Source organism: Festucalex cinctus, chromosome 19 (assembly GCF_051991245.1).
Source record: "Festucalex cinctus isolate MCC-2025b chromosome 19, RoL_Fcin_1.0, whole genome shotgun sequence".
NCBI lineage: Eukaryota > Metazoa > Chordata > Actinopteri > Syngnathiformes > Syngnathidae > Festucalex > Festucalex cinctus.
This window is the reverse complement of record NC_135429.1, coordinates 10,019,070-10,036,743: the sequence shown is the minus strand read 5'-3', so window position 1 is coordinate 10,036,743 and position 17,674 is coordinate 10,019,070. Positions and strand designations below refer to the sequence as shown.

The 17,674-nt window shown below is 41.4% G+C and overlaps 3 protein-coding genes across 7 annotated transcripts in view; all 3 read left to right on the top strand.

The window, feature by feature from the left end:
- Positions 1-180: 180 nt before the first annotated feature.
- Positions 181-12,685, top strand: fam91a1 (family with sequence similarity 91 member A1). Of its 2 annotated transcripts, none has more exons than XM_077507555.1 (23): positions 181-534; positions 1,489-1,573; positions 1,655-1,806; positions 2,041-2,098; positions 2,196-2,263; positions 2,352-2,465; positions 3,797-3,887; positions 3,970-4,032; positions 4,101-4,207; positions 4,286-4,324; positions 4,387-4,499; positions 4,570-4,679; positions 6,277-6,473; positions 6,569-6,698; positions 6,823-6,971; positions 8,506-8,640; positions 8,866-8,979; positions 9,057-9,129; positions 9,374-9,520; positions 10,383-10,481; positions 10,553-10,676; positions 10,753-10,822; positions 11,103-12,685. In XM_077507555.1, exons 1-23 carry the CDS (start codon positions 463-465, stop codon positions 11,286-11,288), a joined length of 2,496 nt encoding a protein of 831 aa, XP_077363681.1. In that variant the 5' UTR covers positions 181-462; the 3' UTR covers positions 11,289-12,685. The 2 variants fall into 2 exon arrangements, with proteins under 2 accessions (XP_077363681.1, XP_077363680.1); XM_077507554.1 differs by having other exon boundaries at positions 6,274-6,473.
- A 933-nt stretch (positions 12,686-13,618) lies between these two features.
- The window catches only part of triqk (triple QxxK/R motif containing), a 128,758-nt gene continuing 124,702 nt past the window's right edge, over positions 13,619-17,674 (top strand). For all 4 annotated transcript variants that reach the window (XM_077506306.1, XM_077506304.1, XM_077506305.1 and 1 more), the window contains exon 1: positions 13,619-13,806. The gene's annotated coding sequence lies outside the window, so the exon portion shown is untranslated. The remainder of the gene's footprint in view (positions 13,807-17,674) is intronic.
- lratd2a (LRAT domain containing 2a) lies at positions 13,803-16,621 on the top strand. The gene is made up of 2 exons (XM_077506301.1): positions 13,803-14,521; positions 15,009-16,621. Exons 1-2 carry the CDS (start codon positions 13,973-13,975, stop codon positions 15,291-15,293), a joined length of 834 nt encoding a protein of 277 aa, XP_077362427.1. The 5' UTR covers positions 13,803-13,972; the 3' UTR covers positions 15,294-16,621.

Genomic DNA, 17,674 nt, shown 5'->3' with positions numbered 1-17,674 from the left:
TCTCTCATGGACCTTCCATCTCTACTTCTTCTCAAACCGTTTTTGTCAACGCATGCTTTTAATGACCCCTAGTGATACAATACGTCTATTGTATGATTATTCTTTTTTTTTTTTCGAAAAAAACAAAAAACAAAAACACACCTTTTAGTTTTGCGTGCGTGCGCCCCATTCCTATGAACGACGGGCGGAAGTGACGCAATAGCCACGCGCATGACGTACACCGCCGTTGGAACTACAACACGGAAGTGGACGTCCACTAATTGTCTGCAACCAGGAGGGAGAAAGAAAACAAGGCGAAACAATTCTGCTCCAATCGGTTGTCGGCTACCGGCCACGAGGTGAAAACGGTGGCGGCGGCGACTTCGACGACTGTGCGGGGCTGTCACTGGTGGTCACCGTGGACCAGCGTCTCATCGTCTCAGGGGCTTCTAGCCAGCCAGCTAGCTAACTAGCTAGCTTGCGATGAACACGGACGTGGAATTCCACATCAGGCAGAATTATCCGTGGAATAAGCTGCCGGCTAATGTCAAACAGGTACGTCCTTGACAAGAAAAAAAAAAATCCCCAAGCCAGTCACTCGTGACAGGAGACCGCGTCCGTGAGGGGGTGTGAAGCTGTCAATGTCACCGAGAGAGATACAATGGCAGGCAGCGACCACCATCATGTGACAATACAGTTGGCGCTATCATAAAAAGATGGAAAACAGGGAAGAGTTGCATGCTGTTAAAGGATGTTATGTGGGGGCCCGGGGGCAGTGGTCCTAAAGAACTTTGGGCTTTCAGGTTTTTTTTGTATGAAATTCCCCTTTTCACCATAAGTACTTACAGGTGGCAAAATCTCAGAATATACAGAATATAGAATATTGAGTCAATGTTTTAAGCATGAGTGCTAGCAACTACATTTTGTAATAGTTGAAATTGTCATTTCAAGGGGAATGCCATGCAAGAAAATATATTGAATGTTCGTGGAATAAGAATTAAATTAATCCAATCATTTTTTTAAATTAACACAACAGTTTACCTGTTTTCTGGGTTTGGTGACATCACAATGCAAGCTCGAGGGCACTACTCAATACGTAAACTTCCATTGACAGGGGGTAGTATCGGACAAAATGGCTGCACGCTGAGATTGATAAAAAAAAAAAAAAAAGGTCTGGATTCATCTGGTTAATTAAAGCAACATCGTTTAGAATATCAGACCGTCGTGTGATGGGACCATATGAGAATATATGCTTGTAATTGACAAAAATCATTTAAAAACTACCTGTTAAAACTGATTGAACAAATGTCACTTCTGTCATTCATTTGTATGTTTTCATTATAGATATTTTCTGTTCAGTTCCAGATTCTGCTAGTCAAAACGTGGCTTCAGATATGTCAAGGGATTTGTAAATATCCTGAATTTAATATCTTCAACTGGAATATGACTAGTCATAATCAAATGGTAGTGTGAAGGATGCTGTATCTTTATCTTTTTTTTTTTTTACAGAGTTTGGGCAACTCTCAGCGCGAGTACGAGAAACATGTCCTGCTGTACAGCATCCGCAACCAGCTGCGATTCCGCAATAACTTAGGTGAGCGTTTTCCCCCCACGCGTCTTTTAACTTCCCGCCAGGTTGTTTTGTGATCCCTTTTCCATTTTCCCCCACCCACAGTGCGCCACGTGCGCAAGGACGAGCGCAAGTACTACGAGGAGCTGCTCAAGTACAGCCGCGAGCACCTGATGCTGTACCCATATCACCTGTCTGACATCATGGTCAAGGGGCTGCGCGTCACGCCCTTCTCCTACTACATCGGAATCATGGAGGTAAGCGTCCAGTTTGGGGGTGAGGAAAAAAAACAGGAAGTTGATTTTATGAAGTAATCGCTTTGGGGGAGGAGTGGAACAATGTGTTTCTTCCTTTGGCATTTCTCGAGACAATACGGTTATTCAGTAAGAAGGAATTTAGTTTTCCAGCAATTTGCTGCAGAAACAATGTCATTCTTATGTTTTTTTGTTAAGAAAAAGGCACGATGTTAATTTTTTTGTTTTCACCTCAAGGATATCATGAACAGCGAGAAGAGTTACGACTCCTTGCCCAATTTCACTGCTGCTGACTGTGAGTTTTCACTCTCACGCATTGCGCAAGTGACTTTCTCTTCGCAGCCGCTACTCACTTCCGCCGATTTCAAATGTGATGTGATGTCGTGACGCAGGTCTGAGGCTGCTTGGAATCGGGAGGAATCAGTACATTGACCTGATGAACCAGTGCCGCTCATCCAAAGTGAGATATGTATATTTGACGGTACATAGAAAAGGTCTGTACACCGCCAGTGTGACATGTTTACACAATCCGCGCGACTCCGATTCAGAAATTCTTCCGGCGGAAATCGGCGCGGGATCTTCTCCCGTCCAAACCGGTGGAGATCTCGGTGGAGCCGTGGTGGGTGGCGCAGACGGGCTACATCACCGAGGACGATATCAGGGTGAGGTGACGCACTTGTGCACAGGTGACACTCGTGTTGTTATTTGTTACGAGGGATAAACCGATCGTTGGCATTTTGACAAATATCGTCATTTGTAGACATATTCAAACATATTCAGACAATTTTTCATTGCCTATTTTTTGAAACCTTTTACGAACCCTGACGAAAATCCCAAATGAGCTGCATCTCTCATTCTCATGCATTTGTCGCTCAGTGAGATACAGGGAACTTTATGGATTTTTTTTTTTTTTTAAACTTTATTTAAAAAAAAAAATGATGCTGTCACTGGGAATTGCCTACACTTTATTGTAAAAAAAAAAAATATATATATATATATATATATTAATAAATTATGTTGAAATGAGCTGCGTTCACATGCATTTTTCACTCAGTGATATACAGGGAACTTTAATTTATGCATAAAAAAAAAAAAATCCACTTTCTAAAGAAATATGCTAACACTGCGAACGACCTACACTTTTTTATTTTTAAAAATAATAAAATAAATAAAGAAATTATGTTGAAATGAGCTACATTCGTATGCATTTGTTGCTCAGTGAGACACAGGGAACTTTAATTGATGGATTTTTTTGAATTTCCACTTTATATATAAAAAAAAAATGATGCTGACACTGGGAACTCATAGACTTTTTTTATTTTTAAAAATAATAAAATAAATTAAGAAATTAAGTTGAAATTTTGGAAAACTTAATTTACAGTAGAAAACTTTAGGAACTATTTACTTGCTAAGTTTTGACTGATGACCATGAAAGCGCCCTGCATTTTTTTTTTTTTAATAAAGAATTGACAGCTGTTTAAAAATTATATGTTTAAAATAGAAAGATTTGTATTATTATTATTATTTTTTTTTATTTTGACGCTAATATTTTCTCTTTTACTGCAAATGAATATCAGCTTAAAATATCTGTTATCAATCTCCTTGAATACTAACAATTGGTATCGGCCTTGAAAAAAACATTTTATTTTATTTATTTTTATTGCACATCAATGTAATATGAATAATGAAATTTGGTGATAAGGCCATTCTATGGACCTGTTATTAAAAAAAGCACTTTTTTTTTTTTTTTTTTACGCACTACCTAAAGTCATGGATTGTTTGGAAAAAAAAAAGCAAAATTATTTACTTAATTATAATTTAATTATTATTTAATTATTACTTAATTATTATTTAATTATTTCCCCATATAGTCATACATATTTCTTTATTAATCAACTGATTGATCAGTAATTGGTATTTTTTACTGCTACAAATCAGCATCAGCCTAAAAAAAATCCATATTGGTCGTAACCTTGTGTTTGTGTCATGGCAGATCTGTTCTTCAGCAGAGAAGAAAGCCATTGATAAGATGATTGATTCTGGTCCTCAGCTGGCTGGATCAATGGAATACAACGTGGTGCTAAGTGAGGAAGTTAATAGCAACATTTAATAGTTGCATGTCAAATGTATTTTTTTTTTTTTTAACAGTTAGATTTTTGTGTTCAGGTTTGTACAACCGGGGCTTCATTTATTTGGATGTTCCCATCTCGGATGACAGTTGCATCTCAGGTTTGTTCTTTGCTGGATTTCACACTTTTTTTTTCTGCCGCTGATTCTCACCGCCGGTGGCTCCACAGTGCCCCCGCTGGAAGGTTTTGTCATGAACCGCGTCCAGGGCGATTACTTCGAGACGCTGCTGTACAAAATCTTCGTCTCCATCGACGAGCAGACCAACGTAGCCGAGGTAAGGTCGCGTCCCCCTCGACGTCGCGACCGGATTTGCTCGCCCCGGCCTCAATTTGCGTTTTTTTTTCTCCCCCAGCTGGCAAACGTGTTGGAGATCGACTTGGACTTGGTGAAGGTGAGCCGTCGCCGGCGTGGACACGAAGAAGTTTTGTTGACCGGATTTTGTGTCGTGAGCAGAACGCCGTGTCCATGTACTGCCGTCTGGGCTTCGCCGTGAAGAAAGGTCAGGTGATCAGCTCCGAGCAGCTCCACCCCACCTGGAAGAACGCGCCCTCCATCAACAGGCTCAAGTATGCCTCGGATGAGCCCGATGAGGATTTTTTTTGTTGTCCCGTTCTGACTTGACTTGTCCTTGACTAGGAGCACCATGGACCCTCAGAAGATGCTGGTGTCCTGGGAACAAGGCAGCCCCGTCATGGAGGGAGGATCCTCGGCCACGGACACGGACACCACCAGTCTGGAGGACCAAGGTCTGCTTGAGGACGAGCACATCCTCTGCATCTCTTTTCCAAACTGTCAAACGAAAATGTTTTTTTAATCAGATTAATCACGATTAATCACTAAATTAAAAAGGTTTTTGTAAATCAACATTTTCTTTCGACATTTAATCTTATGAGGACATCTTCAACATGTTTTGATCCACTGCACACTCTCATCCTCTTTTTTTTTTTGAATCAGTTAATTATTTGCATCATTTAAAATGAAAAAAAAAAGACCTCAATAGTTTTGACATGAACAAATATTCCGGATGTCAAACACAAACATTTCTTAAATGCTTTACTTTAATGCATGTAGTTATGTTTATTGCTCAACCACAATCTGCGCTTCCTTTAAAATAACCATCCGCTGTCAAGATAAAGAATAATCTGGAGTAAAAAATGTGATTAATCTGCTTTAATAGATGATCAACTCATTCACTCATTCATTCAACTCATTCATTCTCAACCATTTTCACTGAAGCAATCCCCTTCACTGGATTTTGACTGATTTTGCAAGGCCCACAGAATATTGTGTTCTATTTCTATAAAAACATGGAACCTACCAAAAGAAAGATTAGAGTCTCTTCTTTCATCAGGAAAAAAAGTATATTTCTATCTTTTTCCATTTTGCAGAAATTAGCATTAGAATATAGCTAAGTTTTATCATTATTCACAAAACTATTTAGAATTGTGAGTAATTGAGCTTTTTTTTTCAACATGGTCCTTGTTGATCTCATTTTCTCTGCTGCCACCTGCTGGTCGTTTGTGTAATAACTACCATTTCTTCAACTGTTCTTTGCAGTTGAGTGGCTGCGTCAAAGCCTTATATGTATGCTCTAGCATAAAAAAACAACAACATAAAAAACGTTTTAAAAACGTCTTTGGGGCACTTAAAACATTTAAAATAGAACGCATTTATACGTTTTTCGGAGCAAATGTGTTAATGCGATAATTTTTTGTGTTTAATGTTTTAATAACTGACAGCACTACAGTATTTTTATTTTTTTTTAATAGTGCTGTCACTATCAAATATTTTTAGAATCGATAAATCTATCAATTATACAATTGATTCATCAACTAATCGGTGTATTACAAAAACATTTTTCCCCCTGATTATTGTTTATTAACCAGTGATTGGTGTTTATTTCTTACTTTGTATTCATAATAGAGATGTAACGATAAGCGCTATATCGTGATATCGTGATATTAAAACTTCCAGAATATCATCGTCGTCATGTTCATGATATTTAAATGCAATACAACTGTTAAAAAAAGTCAGGTTGATTTCCATTTGTGCAGTCATAGCACCCTCTGGTGGGTAATTTTTTTTAGTGCAATTTAATTTTCATTAGGGATGTTTTGGCCCTTCTATATTGAAAATCTACACTATGAATGGGGAACGTAATATGTCTATGAAGCAAGTCAATATGTGGAAGAACTCAGTGTGTGCGTGCATTAACATAACATAATAATAATAAAACCTAATAATAATAACAACATTGCTGTTATGTATTGCTGTCGATTTAATTTGATCATCAATGACTTGTCGCTGAATTTTGACAGCTCTGTGACGTGCGTTCTCCAGCAGACACAGGCAGCGTCAGCAGCCTGAGCATCCCGGCGGCCCCCACCAAGCGGATCGCCTTCCTGTTCGACTCCACGCTCACCGCCTTCCTCATGATGGGCAACCTGTCGCCCAACCTGAAGAGTCACGCCGTCACCATGTTTGAGGTGGGCAAGCTGTCCGACGAGACGCTGGACAGCTTCCTGGCCGAGCTGGAGAAGGTGGACAAAAACGTCGGGACGATGACAAAGCCGAGCAAGCTGTGACGTTCTAAAGCTCTTTTTTTTTTTTTTTTTTTTTTTTTTTGGTCGCGCAGGTGGAAAGCACAGCGGAGGGCGAAGCGCAGCGCTACTTTGACCACGCCCTCACCTTGAAGAACACCATCCTCTTCCTACGATACAACAAGGAACTCACTCAGGACCAGGGGCCCGATATCCCAAATATTGGTATCTTGAGGACTTTTAGCATGTTAGCATGTTGCTGTTTGTTTGCTTCCTACACACATAAAAGAGCAAGTTTTGTTTTGTTTTGTCGTGCTGCTGATGGTTTCGGATACGCCCCCTCCCCCAGGCTTCCCCCTGGACATGCTGCGCTGCGAGAGCCTCCTGGGTCTGGACCAGGCCACCTGCAGCCGCGTGCTCAACAAGAACTACAAGCTGCTGGTCTCCATGGCGCCGCTCAGCAACGAGATCAGACCCATCAGCAGCTGCACGCCTCAGGTACATCCATATTAGGTGGCTTCACATATTCACATCATACAGTAGATTTTATTTATTTATTTTTAATTATTCATGAGTCTTTTAGTCTTATTTATTTTTTAGGTGTGGTATTGTCAAATTGACTTATGTATAATGTTTGTGTACCTTCTATTGTAAAATTTACATCTTATTAAATGGTCTGTGCACCTTTAAAAAAAAAAAAAATGGTGTCAAACATAAGGCCGGCGGGCCAGAATCAGCTCGCCTGGGGGTCTAATCTACCCCGTGAAGATGGAACACAAAACTGCAGTTTTTCCACTACAATTAATTATTGTTACTTTTGTCCACTGGAGGGCGCACTGACAAACAGTTAAATGACATTTTCAAATTTTGGCTATTAGGATTTGATACAAAGATTTTAAACTCCTATTTTTGATGAAAAAATATGATGAATAATGAATGGAAATGTACTTTTATTTGCCCCCCCCCCAAAAAAAAACAAAAAAAAAACTGTAAATATTTTTACCATTATTGGTTACTCAACTCAACTCAACTCAACTCAACTCAACTCAACTCAACTCAACTTTATTTACGGACAGCCCAGTCCACTTGAGGTCAAATTTGGGTGAAAATGGCCCCTGAATTTAAATGAATTTGACACCCCTGCTCTAATTGACCATAATAACATAAAAAAATGGTATGCATGCCATATTCGAACTGTACTTAACTCTTAAATTGCCACACGCTATCAAAAAAAAAAAACACCAACAGTGCCAGCCGATTTTGAGCATTTTATCTCATCTTTCAAGGCAAACAAAATATTGTGTTCTTTTACCACATATACAACGTGGGTACCACATGAAAGATCGCATTCCATTCTTTCATTAGAAAAAAAAGTATGTTTCTACCTTATTCTGTTCTTTAGTAATCACCATTTGAAAATGTCATTTGAGTGACATTGAACGAAAAATAAGGTGAAAACAAGCTTTTTGTGAAGATACATTTTCTCCACAAAGAGTGACTTTGACACTAATATTTTTTTGTTTAGTGACGCTCTGTGAATTAGGTTTAACGTGACAAAGGCTTTGATCGTTCACGTCATCCTTGAAAACGTTCTATTTAATCAGATTCATCACGTTTCATTGTAATTTAATACACCAGCAGCACATTGAAAAGAGATACATTGCTGCCATCTGCTGGCCATAGTTGGTGGGTGTTTTTGTTTTCACAACCCATTGACCAGGCACACTGCACTTAGACGTTGCACTGCCCATTGATTTAAAAAAAAAAAAAAAAAAAATGTAGTTGACGTCAATTAACGTTTATGGCAGCATACGTTGTGATTTTATTGATCGTTATTAAACATTTTTGGCGGTCAAAGAGTTAATGGCCTTTGCACATCAAATGTGCCATATAAATAAAGTGTCACATAACAGCAGAGGTAGATGACTTGTAAAGCTCAAACACAGACTGTTGACTCCTACCCTCGGGAGGATCATAAAATGGCTTCCACGCTAGCACTTACTCGTGCGTGTTTGTTTGTTTTCGCCGGCAGCACATCGGGCCCGCCATCCCCGAGGTGAGCTCCATCTGGTTCAAGCTCTACCTGTACCACGTGACCGGCCAGGGTCCGCCCTCGCTGCTGCTCTCCAAAGGCTCCAGGCTGCGCAAGCTGCCCGAAATCTTCCAGGTGAAGTCTCTCACGGGAATTCCTCAACTATCCTGAGAATGTGAGGAGGGGATTTGAGTGGAAGAGGAAGTGGGGGGAAAAGGGGTGGGAGGGGCTAATATCATGGAATTGGGTCACTCCATGGCAACAAAAAACAAAGATTTGACCTACTTAAACCTGTTTTTAAATAAAAAAAAAAAAAAAGAACATGTTGACATCTATTGTACCTTGCATTTGTGTTGTCAGGTCTACGACAGGTTGCTGATCACATCGTGGGGTCACGATCCTGGCGTGGTGCCCACGTCCAACGTGCTGGCCATGCTCAACGACGCTCTCACGCACTCGGCCGTTCTTATCCAGGTGAAAGGGCGGAAGCCGACAAAACGTTTTGATTGACGTCCGTCAACAGTGTTTAACGTATGCGTATGTGCGTGTAGGGTCACGGCATGCACGGCCACGGAGAAACGGTGCACATCCCGTTCCCCTTTGACGAGGAGGACCTGAAGGGAGGTCAGTTGCTAGAAAACAAAACAAAACGGCTTTTCCTACAATTCCACATTTTCCATGAAAAAAAATTACTGTTGAAATGAATGGAGACATGTTCCGAATTGAACTCCTGCTTCAGAATTTCAAAACGTCTTCAACCAACCTTGTTCAAGTTCAGCTGCAACCCAATTTCTCTCCGTCATTTAAAAGCTCAACTTGCCTCAAAATACACGATGTTCCGGTTTCTCTGTTTGTGTGTGTTTTGTAGAATTCTCCTACGCCAACATGTGCGTGCACAAGGCGCTACGCAAACTGCGCGAGCACGTGGACCTGGAGCACCAGTGCGGCTACATCACCATGCTCAATGCCAACAACAGGCACCGGCGCCGGCCCAGCGACACCATGGAGTGCAGGGGTAACGGATACTGTTAATGTGTCGAAAGGGTGGGGTCAGATGGATTTTTTGGGGACTTTTTTTTCCCCACGTGGAAAATCTGAATTTGGAATTTATTCTTTTTTTTTATTTTTTATTTTTATTTTTTTTTAAGCCCACCACTTGCAGAAACCATGTTTCCATAACAATGTGAAAAAAACAATGTCTGTCAAATTGAATTGAACATGTGCTTTGTGCATACAAGGTCGAAAACCAATTTAACTCCTGATCTGATCCAGATTATATGTTTACATTGAACATGGAACCCCAAGTACTTGAAGAGAAAAAAGGAGGTTGTCATAAATATGATCGAAATCTACTTTTAAAAATGCCAACATTTGGACTAAATGTGGTCCCTTGGTCACAAACCAATTTCAACCTGGTTCTAGTCCAGATTGTGTCTTTATATTGAACATGGATCCTTATTAGGGAAGTGAAATTAAGGATGTTGTCATAAATATGATCAAAATCTACTTTTAAAAATGCCATCATTTGGACTAAATGTGGCCACCTGGTCAGAAACCAATTTCAACCTGGTTCTAGTCCAGATTGTGTTTTTACATTGAACATGGATCCTTATTAGGGAAGTGACATTGAATAGTGAAAATCCAATTAAGGATTAGCAGAAATGTCCCAACTATACTAAATAAAATGAAATCAATTTCAAACCTCATCTTCAGATTGTGGGGTTTATATTGAACATGGACGTTCAAAAAATCTCCCAAAAATACCACATAAGCAAACAAAAACTGTTAAGTAAAATGGATTGACTGCCCAGTCTTAGTGTGTATTCGAAGGTAAAGCCACTTGCCATAACATTAGGTGCACTTCCTCTAATGTTCAGGAGACACCCACCTCGGAGGAGGCCTGGACACTAATGGCAGCACCGAGTCCTTCGAACTGGTGTCGGAAGAGAATGGCGACGGACGAGCGAAGACGGACAGTACGTTAACTGCAGCGGTGGGGTGGTCAAAGCCAACTAGACCTAAACACATTGAAATCTGCTATTCGTAGCCCTCTCGTGCGAGGACGAGTGGGTTCCATTGGAGCTGTGCTTCGGCATGCCGCTCTTCAGCTCCGAGCTCAACCGCAAGGTGTGCCGCAAGATCGCCGCCCACAAGCTATGCGGCAACGAGAGGTGAGGAGTCGATTGATTAGTTTGTTTGGATTGATTGGAAATGACGTGGCGCTCACTTTTGTTGTTGTTTTCTCAGCTTGCAAGAGCTGCTTCACTCCAGCCGGAAGCTGTCCCTCAAGGTGCTGAGCTTCGTTCAGTCGTTTCAGGTAAGGGATGCTCACTGAAACATCAGCCAAGGCCATTCCAGTACTAAAGACCTATAAGGTCAGTCTTGAAGGACATCATAAAAATGATACGCCATCCTAAACTGTCCCGTTTCCTAATTGGTTTCAATTTCAGTGTAAACGCACAATCTGGATTTGAGCAGGATTAGAGCACAAACCTGTATAAAAATATATATATATTTTTTTAGGTTTTGATTTTATGATTTACAGCTGGACATGCATAATAGATCAGATCACCTAGTTCTGTTTTTGTCACGGGCAGGACGGTAGTCCGCCCTGCGAGCCGGACAGCGGGGTGACCAATCCTCTCAGCCAGCCCCCGGCCGAGTCGGGCGTCCCTCTACCGGCCCTCAACCTCCTCTACAAGGACGGGCTGCTGCGGGAGTGGAGCGGGCGGGGCCCTCCTCCTCTGGACATCACAACGCTGCAGCGTGAACAGTCCACGTAGACCCCCCCCCCGTCCCAACTCACCCCCGCCATCATCCACTCTTAATTTTGCATCCCGGCATCGAACAACGGCCTTTTAGCTTCAGGATCCCCACCAAACACGAGCACTAGCAACCTGACAGGCAGGATGACTCACTTATTAGCTCGCCCTCCTCCTCTTCCCGCAGTTGATGTTTAGTAGTGCCCCCTTTCATGTGGTATCGGTGTTTAGAAAGTCAAGTCACCCCCAGGACCGAGTGTAGTTTCATGTTTTGTGATCTGATGCATGAAAATCCTTTCCTTTGAGGGGAGGCGTTAATTGTTTGCACTGTGCAGTACTTACTGTGGCTCAAAAGTGATTTTGTTTTTTTACCCCTCAGTTTGAAAGCACCAAAGACTTTTATTTTTAATCAGACTTGTTTTGGGTTTTTTTTTACATTTTTTTTTTTTTTGCCTTACCACAAAGTCACATTCCGACTTACATGAGTGAAACTGATAGGAAAGAGCAGGAACATGAAGTCCTGACTTTTAGAATCCAGCCAAGCTCCTCTTTGGGATGGGATCCAGGTCTACTTGCACCTTTTCTGGACTGGGTCCAGCTCTTGTAGTACCTATTTCAGATGGTGTCTAGCTTTAGTCGCCATCTCCTAGCACATCTTCTGTATCAGGAAGCTACTTGCAAGCATCTCTTCGAGATTGGGTTCTTACTCTGTTGGCTGCCTGCAAGCGTCTCCACTTGAACAAGTAGCCACTTGCACTTGCTCGCATCTCGTGTAGATGGGTCCAACTCGGGTAGCTGCCTGCCAGCACGTCTTCTCAATCACGTCTACCTGTGGTAACGGCCACCTTAGCTGCCTTGATCAAATCTAAGCTGTGATTGGGTAGCTGTCAGCTGAAGCTTCTTCTTGAAAGTTGCTTGCTAGCGTCATTCCTAGATGGAATCTAGCTAGCGTTAGTATTATTTCTTTTGCATCCCCGATGGATTCATACCTGTCTGTTTCAGTTTTTCTCATTGAGTTAAAAAAACAACAACAAAAAATGGTGGTCTTCTTCAAGCATGACAACTGTGTAACTGTGTGTGCGCGCGCGTATGTGCATTGTGCCCCCCCCATCCGCGGTGTGTGTTGACCCCGTGCACGACCTTTAAAAAGAAGAACTCTCCCCACAATACTGTCAGTCATCATAAAGCCAACGTCCACTCGTGTTTACAGATGTTAGTTTTCTATATCAGCCTCTCTTTTAGGACATCTTGGTTGTAGCTCGTTTAAATGGTTGAATAATTACGACGATGATGACGAAAAAATAAGAATGACATTCCTTATACATTCTGCTCATGTTGTTATTCCGAATAAATATGTATAAAAAAAAATATATGAAGATATATATTAAAAGGAATAAACGGTTTTCTCGCCGACTGGCTTTCATTTGTATTCCTGACTTTGCATTTTAGAGCCAACGTGACATTACGACATTGGAGGGAAGGAACAGATGGTGCGGCATACTGTAGTGCGCTTCCATCTGCCTCTAGGACGCACTTGTTCACCTTTAGAGTTGCACAAGCAAGGAGAGGTGATGGTGCTCGTTGCCTGCTAACATCTCTTAACTCTGGTAGTATCTAGTGTGTGGATCAGCCTGCTATCATCACTTCTGGATAAGCTCCAGTTGTGACACCAGCTAGCACCTCTTCTAGATGGAAAGATCTGCTAGCAGGCAGCTACCAGAACTGCACCCCATCTAGAAGATAAGCTAGTAGGCAGCTACCAAATCAATAGGAGATGCTAGCAAGTGGCCACCACAACTTGATCCAATGTAGAATATGCCATCCTGATGATATGCTAATAAGTGGCTACCCAATTAAGTTGTTAGCATATCCTCTTGGTTGGTTAGCCAACTATTACTAGAATATCCTCTACTCAACTTTATAGAGCAGTTTAACAACAACTGTAGCTCAAACAAAGTTCTGGACATACCGCAATACAGTAGCCTGCAGTAAAATTGTACTTGATATCTCCTGCTTCAGTTTTACAGTATTTTGTGTGCATTTCCACTCACTAATTTTCTTTGAACTAAACTTTATTAAAATGATAAATTGCATGAAAACTTGGGAGGGGCGGGGGGAGTGCTGGGGTAATCAAACAAGAACAAAGACATACAATAGAATGTTAAAAAACAAAAACCTGCAACTAAAAATAAATAAATAACAAAAATCTATCAGTCATAAAAAACACACAAATTGAACCATATCCATTAATTTCAACGCCATAAAATGGATGGTACAAAAAAGGAATTATTTTTTGCGCCCATTTCCACTCAATACTTTTATTTTAACAGGCAATCGGTCACTTACTTCCGGTTAAGTGGCAACGATTTCGCTGGCTTGAGGGGAACCGCACGTGAGCCTAATTAAGTGGCGAGGGGGGGGACTCGAGCCAGATTAGTAACCGGGTCGGACCGGGCCGCACTGGACCGACTTTGGCGTGGAATTGTGCGGATTTATTCGACGACTGGACGCCAACTTTGACGCCGGAAAAGACGCTCAGGTGAGTCGCTAACACCTGAGGAGGAAGAGGGCAGAGGAAGAAGGGTAATTGGAAGTCATTTCCTCCTCTTTTTGTATACTCGTTGCCGTGTATTTTCAATTTGGATTCAAAGTTCCCCAAATGGCGACATTTTGACTCGCGGGGACCGAACCTGTTGTTCGCCCGAATGGGGAACCACATGGAGCGGTTAAGTTACGCCGAAGTTCCGACCGTGGACCCGCACGGTGTGGACCGGGACGACGGCCCTCGCATCGGCGTCTCGTACATTTTCTCCGGCGGGGAAGACGACGAGGACGAGCCGGGAGGAGGTGGTGGTGATGTGGGCGACGGCAGGGCGGTGGACGGGACCCAGTCGAACTCGAACCCGGAAGAAACTGCGTTTGACCCGCGGGAGGATGTGGAGTGCGCCGTGTACAAGCTGGACGAGTGCGTGTACGAGAAGAGCCGCCGTTCGTCCACCTTGGAAGTGTACTCTCCGGAGAACCTGCTCAACAAGTGCCGCGCCGGCGACCTGGTGGAATTCGTGGCCGGCGGCCAGTACCCGCACTGGGCCGTGTACGTGGGCGACTTCCAGGTGGTCCACCTACACCGGGCCGAGGTGAAGAGCGCCTTCCTGACGGACGCCGGCCGGGGGAGACGTTGCCGGATCGTCAACGACCGGTTCAAGTTCCGAGCCCGAGAACCCGACGCGGTGGTGCAGAGCGCCCTGGAGCAGGTAAGGTCAGGTGTGGAATGCCGTTTGAGCAATTTATTTCAGATCCTCCATAACCGGCTGAAGGTCCGTGTACTTGTGCCGTGATACCTTCCTTCCATTTGTTGAATTTGTCGCCATCTTGGTGTCAAGTAACTACTTTAGAAATTAGTCGAGTAGCAATTTAGAAATAAATAGTGTTTTGATGACATATTGGTGCTAAGAAACTATGTTGGAGTGGAGAAGCTTTTAGTCAAAACTAGTGTTTGATGCCATCTTGTGGCACCTTGTTGCAAGGGAATTATTTTGGAAGTGATTTGAGGTGCTTCATTTAGCCAAAATTAGTGCTTTGCCACAGTCTTGTGGCACCAAGAAACTATTGTCAAGTGAGCAGTTCTGCTTCACTCGTAAGATGTAGTTGTACTAGTAAGGACAAAGCGTGTACTACAACACGGACCTTTTAGTGTGGATATGCAGGATGTGGAATAAAAGCTCAAATGGATCTCCGCAGGTGGGCCTGAAGGACCGCGAGCTGAGCTGGCGGAACTCGGAGGGCTTTGCCGCCTGGTGCCGCTTCGGCCGCAGAGAGTTGAAGGCGGGCGGCGAGCTGCACGGCGGCGGCCGCCAACAGTACACGCTGCACGTCCTGCTGGGCGACCAGAAGTACTCGCACGCCCTGGAGTTCCACAGCCTGGAGGACGTGATCGCGGAGAAGAGACGCGGGGACTACCTGGGTCGGACCGCCCTCCTCCGGGAGCTGGCCGCCCACCTGCGGACCGAGACGGGAGCACGCTGACGGCAACATTTCACCCGTTTTCTACCTTCTTCAATTCTTTGTTTTAGTGCCTTAAATGGGTGCTTGAATGTCTCGAATGTTTCTATGACACAATAAAAGTAAGCTGTAAAAAAAGATTGAAAAAAATGCCTTCAACCGATTAATTGAAAAAGTTGAAGCAGAATCAAAATCAAGCTAACGTTATCAATGTTGGCTAATTTAATATAGCTTGCTAACCTGAACTATCAGCCGTCTCAACAACTCGACTCATTTGTTGACACACGTCACTTACCAGACCAAGCCCCGCATTTTAAAGCCACACACCTTAAAAGTCACAGATACTACAGAGGTGATGGCATTTAGTAGTTTATTTACTAATTTTAAGATCAGTTTTTATGCAATTAATGGCAGGGATCGTCGGTAGAATACTTAATGCTGAAAATATTTGATTCCTGTAGATGTAGCTTCAAGAGGTTCAAGCATTTCTTTAAGGTAAAAAAAATGATTAATTAAATGTTGCATAATTCTCATTTTTTGTTTTAGCATGTCATAGTACTTTTTAGCACTTTTTACCACCAAACTGGTCAACTTTAGGGGTAAACGTGCTTAAAATTGTTACTTTTTTCTTTTAACTCTTATTTTATTGATACACATGGTCAAGTTAGTATTGAAAATGTTATTGATGTACGCTGATGCTAAAATAAGTTGACTTAAAATACTGCCATAAGTAGATGTACACTCTACAATTTTTTCATTTTATTACATTTACATGAGTGAATGTAAGTGTGCTTAAAGGCTTACAAGGAAATTTCTCCTTCTCGAGAAAGTTACCTGGCAACTTTCGTCGGATAGCGTCATACTGCTGCTTTTAACATGATAAAGTAAAAAAAAATATTATACTAATAAAACCACAGACTGCTTGCTTACTTGCTGTTACTGACGACAGATGAGGTTAGAAACTGTTTGTTTAGAGATTTTAATATTTACAAGTCATACAGTCGTTATTTATTTGCATAATAATTTGGCAGCTGTGAAAACCTCACAAAAGTGTTTCTTGAAAAGTCATGGAAGTTGTTACAAACATTTTGTTGGTAGATGACAAGATTCTGTACTTTCTCTACTACTACCGATAGCAATGTTGTTTGTTTATAGCAGCAAAGGAAAAGCAATCGTTTTGAGTGCTATATTTGTAAAAAAACATAGAAAAGGGTTCTTTCAAGAGCTGACATGCACAAACGCACGCTGGAGAGTTTTGCGAATGTCTTATCAGGATTGTATGAGCAGTGTGAAAGTTTGTCGAAGTTTTTCTGTTTGTGTTCACCCTCAAAATAAACAGTTTTGAACTCGGACCTTTTGTGCTTATTTTCTTGTTTATGTGAAATATTACCAGAAGAAACAAACAAATGAAAGTTCTGATCATGTGTTTCTGTCATGAAAAAAAAAAAAAGTCATGTCAAATAAAGTGCCTCAAAAACATAAGGGTCTTAAAACTAAATCAGTTAAGGGACTCAAAATCACAAAGAAATGGACCCAAAATTCGAAACAAAAAATAAATAAATAAAAATCCTCGTTTAGAAAGAAAATGACCAAAAGTCACTGCTAAAATGACATACTGGCATACAGATAGCAACTCTGAATCACAAAGAAGGGGCCCGCAAACCACATGAAGAGGGTCTGTCAATCACATAAAGCGCAAATGATGAAATGAATGCTTAAAGAAAAAAACATCGAAGTGAGATATGTCTTAAAAATGCAAAGGACAAGATTGTATAAGTCACACAGAAGACCCAATTAACAGAAAAAGAAAAAAACACTTTTCTCACTAATTTTTTTGGGGGGAGCTTTGTTGTTTTGAGAATTTTTTTTCTGAATATTTTTTTTTCTGTTTTTCTGAATATTTTTTTCGATCATTAAAAAAATTCAGAAAGACAGAAAAAAAATGCTCACAAAAACAGGGGGAAAATATTAAGAAAAACTGTTTTCAGAGTAATATTTTTGGACCTCTAAACTCCAAGTGACCTGTTGCAGAGCACTGACCTGTATATATGACTGGATAGCCAATAGCCCATACACACCAGTGCCAGCTGTTGAAGTCACATGGCGGCCATATTGTTACTCCCACCTCGCAAGCAGTATACGTACAAACGAGTCCTATGCAGCTCGTAGGCAGTTAGTAACCCCTCTGAAAACTGTTTTTTTGTAATAATTTTTTTTTTCTGTTTTTTTTTTTTTAATATATTTTTTTTCTGTTTTTCTGAATAATATCCCCCCCCCCCGTTTTTCTGAGTAATTTCTTTTTCAGTTTTTCTGAATATTTTTTGCTATTTTTTTGAATGTTTTTTTATGACAGAAAAAAATATTCAATAAAACTGAAAAAAAATATTTAGAAAAACCAAACAATT